A 12,114-nucleotide genomic window follows, 5' to 3' on the forward strand; every position below is an offset into this window, starting at 1 on the left:
GAATCAGGACTTTCAATTTAATGAGATCCCAGGTGATTCACGTTAGAGATTTAGAAGCAATGATGATCACCATGTTATAGAATGTTTATTTCTCCCACCTGTCCCTTGGAGAAGACACAATATCAGCGAAGGATGGATTCTGGATTTTGTTCTTGTTTTTGTTTTTAAAATTTTTTAAAACCTCTGCATTTTGGGGGAAATGAGTATTTCACTTTCTTTCTTGGGAGCTCATTTGTGCACTTAAAAACAACTTTCTTTAGACTCTTCTAGGTCGGCCATATCACCAAAGCCTACTTTAAGTGGTTAGCTTCCTACCCTAGTCTGTGGTTGGGTGCTTTGTGTATATAGACACTCAGTAACTATTTGTAGCTTGTGTGTTTCAGTGATGGATTAGAAATGTTCTTTTGAAAGTTGCATAATCAACAACACAAGAAACAACAGGTTTGAGGGAGGATGTGGAGAAAAAGGAACGCTCGTGCACTGTTGGTGGGAATGCACACTGGTGCAGCCACACTCGAAAACAGTTTGGAGGTTCCTCAAAAAGTTAAAAATATTTTTACCTTATGCTCCAGCAATTGCATTACTCAAATCCAGCTTGATCCAGATTGTTTCCATGGAGCTTAACCCTGCACCCCACTCATGGCATTTCACTGGCCTGGACTTTAGGGGTACCTGAAAGGGTAGAGGAAAGCAGTTCCTGACTTTGAGGGAAGTTATTGTCAAGTGGTAATGAGACACCCATATGCAAGAGAGTGAAAAGAAAAATCCAAGATGTTCGATAAGCAAATGCCTCCGAGAGGTAGACACTGTACAAAAATGGTGAGGGACCATCAAGGAAAGAGGAAGGAACTTCATAGAAAAGGGCAGGGTGACATTATTCCCTCATTTCCTGAGATCGCTACTCAGTCCTTATTCCCTGCCTGCTTCTGCTCGGGGGTAAATGGTTCTCTCTTGTTTCAAAGAGAAGGAAAGAGCCCCTCTGCCATCTCCTGCCTGGGAAATCTATCACACCAACCACGGAGACCTTGGCTTTTTGCACCATTTTAGGGGCTCTGCTTGGCACAATAAACATATCTTCCCTGCATGAAGTGAAGAGGGATTTCTGCTTTCTTCCCACCTCCTGTAGGGTACATCTGGCCCACAGTCCCTGATCATTGTTTGCATAGCTTTAATCCAAACGTGTACATTGTTTTTTAAATGGTGAAAGACTGAGCCAACAATAACCTTAGGTCTCCATCCGCTCCATTCATCTGAAGGGCAGGATTGCTACACGAAGAGCCAAGCTCTTTGTTTCCTGGGAAGCTGGATCATTGCCTTTGAAATTTTGCTCACAGCACACCCATCCCAGGAATCCCTTACCAAATCCTACCCATTTTAAATGCCCACCTACCTGAGTGACTTTGTATCTGCACTGATTATTTGAAACTTCGGTTCATTTTCTATTGTGAAGGATTGTTTTTGTCTTTCTGATTTATCGCCCCAAACATCCTTTAAGCTCTTTGAAGGCAGAGAGCTTATAGCATGCAGCACAATGGCAGGCAGAGGGCAAGTTCTCAAAGATTTCGAGAAAGTCTATTGATTTCAAATGGATATGACTATTAGTTATAAATATATACAATTATTCATATGCTCCACTGAAGCTTTTCCAAATGATGCCCAGGTTGTGTTGGAAATTATACCAAAGAGTGGCTAAGAACACATTGCTGTCTTGTTCATAAGGTTATACAAAATGACCCAGGTTTTGTCCTGTGTGGGGAGGTGGAATGCCTCACTAGTGCTTCCCTGAGTATAGTTCCCTGAGTATCGTGCCTCCCTGCACCTCCACCTGCCACCAGAACCTCCTACCACTATTATCTTCTCTGGTAGGATAATAAAATGTCACATGTATTGTCCTCATTATATATATATATATATGTATATATATATATATATATATATATATGTATATATATGTATTTATATATATATGTATATGGAATATATATGTGTTATATATACTTTCAATTATATATATTATCATTATAGATCATATATATGTATATAATATATGTGTTTATATATGTTTTTGGAATATATATGTGTTACATATACTTCCGATTATATACACACAATCAATTGTTATGTCTTCCTAATAAATCAATACTTTAATCATTATGAAGTCAACCTCATCTGATGTTACTGCTACTCAGTCTTACTATGCTTACTGTTTGCATGGTGTGTCTGTTCCCATTCTTTTCTTTACTTTTGCTTTCTATCTATCTATCTATCTATCTATCTATCTATACCTTCCTGTCTGTCTGTCTGTCTATCTATCTATCTATCTATCTATCATCTTTTAAAGTAAGCTCTACACCCTGTGTGGGACTTGAACTCATGACCGTGAGATCAAGAGTCACATGCTGTACTGACTGAGCCAGACACTGCCTCATGTCTTGAGATATTCTGTGCATCTCTTGAAGACACTATCTATTTAGGTCTTGCTCTTTCATCTAGTAACAGAATCTCTGCCTTTTAATTGGAATGTTTAGTTTATTAATATTTAGTGCAATTATTATTTTGGTTAGATTTAAGTCTATTGTTTTTCTATTTGTTTTCAGTTGGTCTCATCTACTTCTTGTTCCTCTGTTCCTTCTTCATTCTTGTGAGTTAATTGAACTATTTATTTATTTATTTAAATTTTCTTTAAAGATTGTATTGATTTATTTGAGAGAGAGAGAGAGTACAAGCAGGGTGAGGAGCAAAGGGACAAGCAGACTCCTTACTGAGCACAGTGTGCAATGGGGCTTCATCCTAGGACCCTGAGATTACAACCTGAGCCAAGGTTGGATGCTTAACCGACTGAGCCACCCAGCCATCCCTGAGTTATCTGAATATTTCAGAAGTTTATTTTAATTTGTCTATTGGCTTTTTAGTAATGCCTCTTTGAATTAGCTTTCAGTGGTTATTCTAAGGATTAAAACGCCTATCTTTAACTTTCATGGTCTACTTTTATACCACTTCACGTAAAATATAAAAACTTTATAATTGGTGGGGTCCTTTTTCCTAATCTGTTCTTTATGATACAGTTGTCATGCATCTATACACATTATTCATATCCATATATACTCATCTATGAATTTATATACATATACATATCATTTATGAAATTCAGTGGGAAGATATTTTATGTTTACCATTTTTCATGTTCTTCATATCTCTTTGTAAATCCTAGTTGTTATAGCTTTTTCATTATCCTGAAGAACTTACACTATAGTAGTTCAGATCTGCAGGTGAAGAATTATCTTAGTTTTTGTTTGTCTGGAAATGTCTTTCTTTCACCAAATGCATTTTCCCCCATTCATTCTTGAAATATTTTTTTACCAGATATAGAATCCTGAATTGGCAGTTGTTTTTCTTTTACATTTATGAAAGATATTATTCTACTGTCTTCTGTCCTCCATTGTTTCTAGAAAGGAGTCAGTGAAAATTGACAATGATGCTTCATAAGATGCTGTTCTGCTAGCTGCTTGAAAGACTGTCTTTGTTTTTTAGTACTTGGACTACAGTGTGCCTGGTTGTGATTTTCTTTGTATAGATCATATTTGGGAATTTGTTGATTTTTTTGGAAATTTTTAAATTATTGTCTTTCACTGAACCTTTAAGCATTATTTCTTCAAACATTTATTTGCTGTCCCATTTGCATTCTTCTTTCCTTCTGGGACTCTAATGACTCATATTAGACCTTTTGATATTATGCCACAAGTCACTGAAGTTCTGTTCATTTTTTTTTTCAAAATTTTCCTCTTTTAAAAAAACTGGATAATTTCTACTGATCTATTTTCAAGTTCACGGACTCAATATTCGCTTTTGAGTAATATGCCAACTACATCCAAAGAAATTTTTAGCTAGATATTGGGTATTTTAGTTCTAAGATTTCTTAGTTATGTTTTAGTTTCTTTTTTTCTGCTAAGATCTCCTCTTTGTTCATTATTATGAGTATTTTGTTTTATGCCTTTGATCATAGTTACAATAGATGCTTTCAAACATATTTCTGCTCATTCTAACATCTATGTCTTCTCAGGTTTGTTCTTCATTGATTACTTTTTTTTTTTTAGAAAGTGTCACATTTTTTGATTCTTTATATATCATGTAATTTTAGGTTATATGGCAGCTATTATCATAATGCATTACAGGGAGTCTGGATTCTCATATATTCTTCCAAAGAGATAGATTTTTGTGTTTTTTGTTTTTTGTTTTCTGTTCTTGTGTTGTTGTTGTTGTTGTTCCCAAGCAAGTAACTTGGCTGGCCTTAAACTCCAAAATCTGTATACCTTGAGTGATCAGAGGCTGAAATCTGTGCTCAGTTCTTTTAGCCATGGGTTCTTTGCAGTTTTTCCCACATTTGCAGAATTCAAGGGTCAGTCAGAGATATGGGGAAAATTTCAATGCAGAATTTTGGGTCTTCTCTTTCTAGATGCCTTCTTTCTGGAACTATCCTTCTCCTCTTCATTATCCAGCTACAGAGGGTGCATCACACTATTAAAACTGTCTGCTTCCATCCAAGCTGCAGGGATCCTGTGGGTCAGGAGCAGGAGCTTGAGAAAAAAGTCTTGAAATGGGCAGAAACTCCCCAAGTGCCTTTTCCCTCTTCAAAGTATTGGCTTTTCTACTTTCTACCTGCTCCTGGCCATTCTCTGGTGCCTTCTGGTCATTGTCTTTGATATTTTACACAGAGTTTATGGCTGTTACCTGCAGGAGGATTGGTCTCAGAGGAGCTAATCTATTGCCAGCTGCAGAAAAAACTGCTTTATTTTGAAGCAAGTGGAGTGAGTGCTAAGGCTTAGCTGGAGGGATGTGCGTGCCTGTGTTGATGAGAGAAATACACCCAGTCTGGGATCCCTGTCCCAGCTCTGCTAAGGTGCTCATAAAGTACCCCATCTTAGGAAACTGGTCTCCAGGGCACAGAAGAGAGTTTTCTTGGAAATGGACATCCTTCAAGGTGACTTTGAGTGGAGCTGATTGGTCATGGCCAACTAATATGAAGAAGCCAAAGTATTGATAATAGCTTATGTATTTGTTGCAAGGCACCATGCTAAGTGTTCCATAGGCAGATCTCATTTAGTCTTCCCCAGAACCTTTAAATTAGGCATGATTATAATCCTCATTCTGCAAAAGAATTAGGGAGACCTAAACAGATCAAGTGATTTTTCTCTCAGTCACACAGCAGAAGGCATGTGGAGGAAAGACTAAATTCTGGATCTGCCTGACTTTAAGGGCTCTTTTCTTATAAGCATGGTGATAGGTCTTACCTCTCTTTCCCTGCAGACAAAACATGGTAATGTAATTCATTGTCATATAAATACATAAATATTTACCTTCCTGTTGCCCTTGTCTCCTGCTTCAGTAGGGAGAATATCTAGGTCCAATGGCCTCGGCAGTGCCAGGAACCCCAAAGGGAGGGAATCTCCCTAGTTGTAGAAGACATGCTTTCTTTCTTTCTTTTTTTTTTTAATTTTTAAAAAATTTTTAAATCTTTTTATAAACATAAATTTTTTTTTAGCCCCAGGGGTACAGGTCTGTGAATCACCAGGTTTACACACTTCACAGCACTCACCATAGCACATACCCTCCCCAATGTTCATACCCACCCCACCCTCTCCCTACACCCCGACCCCCGACCCCCCTCAGTTTGTTTTGTGACATTGAGAAGACAAGCTTTCATCTGAAAGTCAAGGATTCCGGCTGTAGACCTCATTGTTGCTAACATCCTAGTGTGATGCTGGGCAAGTTACTGTGCTTTTCTTTCCTTCCCCATCAGTGAGTCGGGATACACTCTGAGATCTTTTCCAAAGCCTTTAACAGCATAATTCTAAGGTTTATTTTTGGTGGCTGGAGCTAGAAAGACCTTGCCCAAATCTTGCATGTGAACCATGAATTTAACAGTGTCCAGAGTAAGTGTCATCAATATATTTACTCCACAGATATCTTCCTAAAACTAGACGCAAATAAGAAAACCAGGATCTTAACATGGTGCTCTTCAGTCTCTGACTCCAGATAAAGCCTCCCTTCCTAACCAGTGCCATTGGCCACCCATCATTACTTAGGGGTGCCTTGATCTGGCTAGGCCACTTTTTGTTTCTAGGGCTCTAATTCCTACAGAGGGACCAAGTTCGAAGATACAGTAGTCCTCTATCTTGGTAGCCTATGCCCCGGGGTTGCATGGTTAAACTTTCCCACCTACAGAAAGAATCTACCTGCTTAACCTGTTCAGGGTGGGAAGAAAGGATTGTTTATATTCTAATTCCCTTGTAGGACTCCGTTTCCATGCCTGCCTTTCAGTCACTCTGCTCAACCTTAGACTCACAGCATGGTGGGTTGGATGTGGGACCTGTTCTCTGAGGAATTCATCAGTCTACAAGTTTTTATGATCAGATAAATTGAAGAATCAAAGTCCTGACTAAAATGCCTTCTTGACACCAAAATCTTGTCAGTTTTTGGAATCTCCAAGGTCTGCCTCTTCCCTCCCTCAACCTACCTGGTTCTTTTTTTCATATATACGTATATTTTTTTTTTTGAAGATTTTATTTATTTATTTAAGAGGCAGAAAGTGTGTGTGAGAGAGAATGAGAGCATGATGAGGGGCGAAGGGGGAGGCAGTCTCCCCACTGAGTAGGGAGCCCAACATGAGACTAGATCCTAGGACTCTGGGATCATGACCTGAGCCAAAGGCAGATGCTTAACTGACAGAGCCACTCAGGCAGCTTCCCCACCCCACCCTATTTTCTTTTTTTAAGATTTTATTTATTTATTTGACACACAGAGAAAGAGAGATCACAAGTAGGCAGAGAGGCAGGCAGAGGGGGAGGGGGAAGCAGGCTCCCCGCTGAGCAGAGAGCCCAATGGGAGGCTTGATCCCAGGACACTGAGATCATGACCTGAGCTGAAGGCAGAGGCTTAACCCACTGAGCCACCCACGTGTACCCCCCCCCCCCCCAATTTTTAATAATCATGCCGGAAAAAGCATTCTGTTGGGGGTAAAAAAAAAAGTGGAGTGGCAAGAGGTCTATGGCACGGACTCACAGTGTTGGAGCTGTTTTTTTGAGAACGGCAGCTTGGGACACAGCCAGGAGAGGCCTCCACATTCTTCATCCCCAGAAATGGCTCTAGTAGGAGGTTAGGAGGATGAACCGTACTGTCCTTTTGACTCACTGTGTAACTTTGGGAAATGAATTGAGCCTTTCTGTGGTCTATGTGAATGACAGACGCCAAGGTGTTGCCTCTCATAACTTTGTCTCAGCGAAGATCCTTGAAATATTAGGAGAGACTTGGAAAAAGAAAGTGATCTTACAAAGGTGATATTTCTGGTCACTGCTAAAACACAGTTTTTTTGTTTGTTTTTTTCTTTAAAGATTTTTTATTTATTTGTCAGAGAGAGAGAGAGAGAGGGAGAGAGAGCGAACACAGGCAGAGGCAGAGGGAGAAGCAGACTCCCTGCCAAGCAAGGAGCCCGATGTGGGACTCGATCCCAGGAAGCTGGGATCATGACCTGAGCCGAAGGCAGCTGCTTAACCAACTGAGCCACCCAGGCATCCCTAAAACACAGTTTTTAAATGGAGCTTTCTGACTTGTCAAACATGTCCTCAATGTACTCGGAGACTGAACTCTCCAGTTCATTCTGGGGATCTCAACATCAGATGTTGACATTTTATCGTCTGCATGCCAAAGATGGCAAAGGGCAGACTTTCACGCTTGGGGGGGGGGGGCAGATGTCACCACTTTTGCCCACAACTTCTGTTTGCCTTCTCCCTCTTCACATTTCTGTTGCTTCTAAGAGCTGGTCCACATTTGCTCACTTAGAACTGGTCGGGGGTAGAGTCAGGAAAGAACAAGGAAGACCCTCATCTTGGCAAAACTTTTGAAAAGTTTCCATTTCCCTATCTAAAAGGTGACAATATTCATGCTTTAGAGCAAAGATTTAAATTTCCCAGGACTGCAACAGTAATCACCGATGCTGTTAAATTCTCACAGCAAGAGTTTCCCAGAATGGCAACAGGTAGCTAGATGTCATTTAAGCGCTCTGGGTCCTTGTTTTCTCCTCTGTAAGGTGAGGCAGTAGGAGTCACAGGGAGGCCCAAGGTTTTGTCTTTTGTTTACAGTCTGTGTCTGTCATTTTACTATTATCGTGTCCCATGATCATTACCAAAGCTGGCATTGCCTAAAACTATTCATTTTATTACTTTTTTTTTCTTAACAAAATAATCTCCAAGCTCCTCTCCTACTACCTCTCATACTATACAAAGTCCTAAGATTAGTTAAAGCCCATGACCTTTATCTTGTTCTAACTCAGCAAGAGACAGAAGGATTTTACCATCTTAAGGACATATTTCAGGTCTGATCATTGACTTGAGTTTTCTTTGGCACATACAGTATTTTGGGAGAGTTTTAATTCAGAGTTAACACTATTTTCTCTTTGCTAAAGACCCACCCAAATATTCTAGCCCTAACTTCTCAGCAAAGTTCTATTCTTACCTTTATAGTTACTGAGGATAGGTTTTCACTTGGAAAGAACATCTCACCTTAAGGCAAACAACAGGTATTTTTTGAGCAACTATTATATATCTAACATTATAAGCAATCTACAAGAAGCAGTAGACATCAACCTTGCTCTCAAGGACCAGACATTGAAAGTAGGGAGAAAAAAACCAAAGTACATTCAGTTGGGAATCACTTGTTGAGGGCCTGTTTGCATGGGACACCATAAAGCCTGAGGGGTAGAAACCCATCATCCAGAAACTGTCCTTTTATATGTGTTGTATTGGAATAATTATTAATATCAATCCTTCTGACCTTTAAGAGTGTCCTAGTTTGGTTGATAACTTGTAAGGTTGCCTTAATGATGGGGAATGGCAGGGCCGTGGGACCCTCACCCATGGGAATCAAGTCAATAGAGAAAATTACCATAGCAACTAAGAACCGTGATGATCAGTGCTTTGCTAACACGGGATGAGACATCATCACACCCGGAGTATTTTTAGTTCAGATCAGGCAAATCCTTCCGTTTGCTAAGATACTTGTTTTAGCTATGTTGTCTTGTTGGCTAAATCTCATACAAAGGGTTATTTCCTCCAGGTTAAAATTCTGACCAGCATCTGTGTCTCAGGTAGAATTAACCCACTGCTGACACATGTCAGGTCTCTCATTTATGGGAAAGAGATCAAGAAGGAGTCTTAAAGAATGGACAAGTTAACTCTAACAGCTCGTGCAGCTCACATCCAGAAAAGGGACCTGGGGTCTCACTGGCTTCACTCAACCACTATGCCTGAATGTCTCTACAAGCCAAGGACTGGGCCTTGAATCGACAGGGCAGAAAGAATTTAATGAGCAATGCCCAGAGGTAGGAAAGAGCGTGGGTTCTGCGGGGACCGCCAAGCAACTTGGCATTGGTAGACGGTGAGTCAGCGGGTGGCAGTGGATCTGGCTAATGGAGGCTCTGGAGAGAGGCAGCAGCCAGATGATGGAGAACCAACATCAAGCAGGGTCGTGTTTTTTAAGTTTCGAAATGAAATGGGACTTCAGATAGAGCTCTATCCCTAGGGCCCCGCCTTCCCTGGCTGCTGTGTGTCCAGCCACCTGATCTCTTGATCTCTGAAAACCCTGTCTGCCCTCTCCGGGGCTCTGTTTCACATGCATGCTGCATGGACATGCTGTAGCCCTTGGCAGGGCTGATGAAATACTTTCTACAGATCAGGACAAACAATGCTAGCTAGGAGGGAACACCCAGCCCTGGGCAGGTGTCCCCATGTTTGCTGTCACCTCCAGATGTTACAGATGCACTAGCACGACAAAGATAAGTGATTTACTGGGTCAAGGTAGCGGTAGTGTTTACGTTCTTCCCAAGGGTACAGCAGTGGCTCACAATGCTGGGCTGGCACTGATGTTCTCGCTGGTTCCTCTGATCATTCCTCCCATCGGTGGACTTGGATGGCCCCCAAGGCCATGTGACCAGCCTTGTGTGTTACCCCCAAGCTCCAGGTCCTGAAGTCCCTGCCCCTCTGAACGGCAGTGGACAGATCAGGTGATCTTATCTACACTGGCAACGTAAGTTCTTGGCAACAGAAGTAGAACAGTATGGGTTGGTGCATAAATACAAATAAGTTAAAAAAAAAAAAGGCTCATACCTGTTTTGGAATGAGCAAGTAGAAACCATCGAAAAAGCAAAATGTAAAACTAGCTTAAAGAATGGTGAGAGGGACACACCAACAAGGATTTTGTTCAAGTAAGACAATTATTAAGAAGCAGATGACAGAAGGAGAGCCTGGCTGGCTCTGTCGGTTAAGCATCTGGCTCTTGATTTTGGTTCCGGTCATGATCTTGGGGTCATGAGATCAAGCCCCGTGTTGAGCCCTGAGTCCACAGTCAGCGGGAAGTCTGCTTGAGATGCTCCCTCTCCCTCTGCCCTTCCCCATGGTCGCATGCTCTCTCTCTCTCAAGTAAATAAATCTTTTTAAAAAAGGAAATAGATGGCCAATAACTTTTATTTTTTATTATTTTTAAGAGCTTTAATTAATTAATTAATTTGAGATATAGAAAGAGAGAACACAAGCAAGGGGAGGGGCAGAGAGAGAGGGAGAAGCAGGCTCCCCACTGAGCAGGGAGCCTTACCTGGGACTCGATCCCAGGACCCTGGGATTGTAACCTGAGCCGAAGATAGATGTTTAACTGACTGAACCACCCAGGCGCCCCTCAGCCAAGAACATTTTTTTTGAAGATTTTATTTATTTATTTGACAAACAGAGATCACAAGTAGGCAGAGAGGCAGGCAGAGAGGGAGAGAGAGAAGGAAGCAGGCTCCCTGCCAAGCAGAGAGCCTGACGTGGTACTCGATCTCAGGACCCTGAGATCATGACCTAAGCTGAAGGCGGAGGCTTTAACCCACTGAGCCACCCAGGCGCCCCCAGACAAGAACTTTTAAAATCAAGGGCAGATGCCTGGTTTTCAGTTCACTAGACACAAACTCTAAGCATGGTATCTTCAAGCAACCTCTCTTTTAGGAACAAGGTAAGTTTTCTTCAAGTTGGGTGAAATATTTTCCTTTTACTAATTCACTTAAATGAGCTTCTTTGATTGGTATTTTTTCTTCTCCGTGACAAGGGTCTAACCAGTGCTCATTTGGTGAAGAATCCCTAAGGAACTAAGGGAGTGTGGAGAGGTGTTCCCCTCCTCTGATGATTATGGGGCTGCCAAGAGATGGAAACCAGCACAAACCCATGAGGTTTCCGGGCTGATCCTCGGGGCCCATGCTGGCTCAGGCCAGTGCTGATCACTTCGTCCAAAACGCCTTGAGAAATAAGCTCAGAACTAGACCTGTGAGATCTTATGATTATGATTATTTTTACCTCTGACGCTCACAGGAGACAACCCCAATATCACAGCCTCCTTTATGAAGTTTCAGTCCGTGTGTCCCTCTCATATATACCAGGGCTGCTCTAAGTGTTGTCCCTGGCAGTGGGGAGCTCGGTGGAGAATGTTAATCAATGTCCTGCTCCCTTGAAGGAGCTAGTCAGGCTTGCACAGACCCACTGGTGGAATCGCTGTGTGCGTGGGAAGGTGGCGGACACACAACACGACTCAAGGTCCTCCTCCTGATGGAGAATGGGAGCTTTGCAGACCCACATCTGTCTAGAGACTGACATACACGCTACTGTCACTCATGTCATCTCTCCATTTATAGTCGTTAAGCTGGCTTCATTTAAAAACAGTGACTTTCCTGTCTTGTTAACAAGACAGGAAACAACATGTGTTGGAGGGGATGTGGAGAAAGGGGAACCCTCTTCCACTGTTGGTGGGAATGCAAGTTGGTGCAGCCTCTTTGGAGAACAGTGTGGAGATTCCTCAAGAAATGAAAAATAGAGCTTCTCTATGACCCTGCAATTGCACTCCTGGGTATTTACCCCAAAGATACAGATGTGGTAAAAAGAAGGGCCATCTGTACCCCAATGTTTATAGCAGCAATCGCCACGGTCGCCAAATTATGGGAAGAACCAAGATGCCCTTCAATGGGCGAATGGATAAGGAAGATGTGGTCCATATATGCTACGGAGTTTTATGCCTCCACCAAAAGTGGGGGATGAATAC

The 12,114-nt window shown here is 41.7% G+C and overlaps 1 protein-coding gene across 1 annotated transcript in view; it reads left to right on the forward strand.

Annotated features, from left to right (window-relative positions):
• ERI1 (exoribonuclease 1) overlaps positions 1–12,114 on the forward strand; it is a 110,961-nt gene extending 98,847 nt beyond the window's left edge. Inside the window, exon 7 of the mRNA XM_082715538.1 lies at positions 11,131–12,114. Coding sequence (XP_082571664.1) covers positions 11,131–11,166 — 36 coding nt within the window. The 3' untranslated portion in view covers positions 11,167–12,114. The remainder of the gene's footprint in view (positions 1–11,130) is intronic.

This window comes from Mustela nivalis, assembly GCF_964662115.1.
Source record: "Mustela nivalis genome assembly, chromosome: 20".
In the NCBI taxonomy this organism is placed as follows: Eukaryota; Metazoa; Chordata; class Mammalia; order Carnivora; family Mustelidae; genus Mustela; species Mustela nivalis.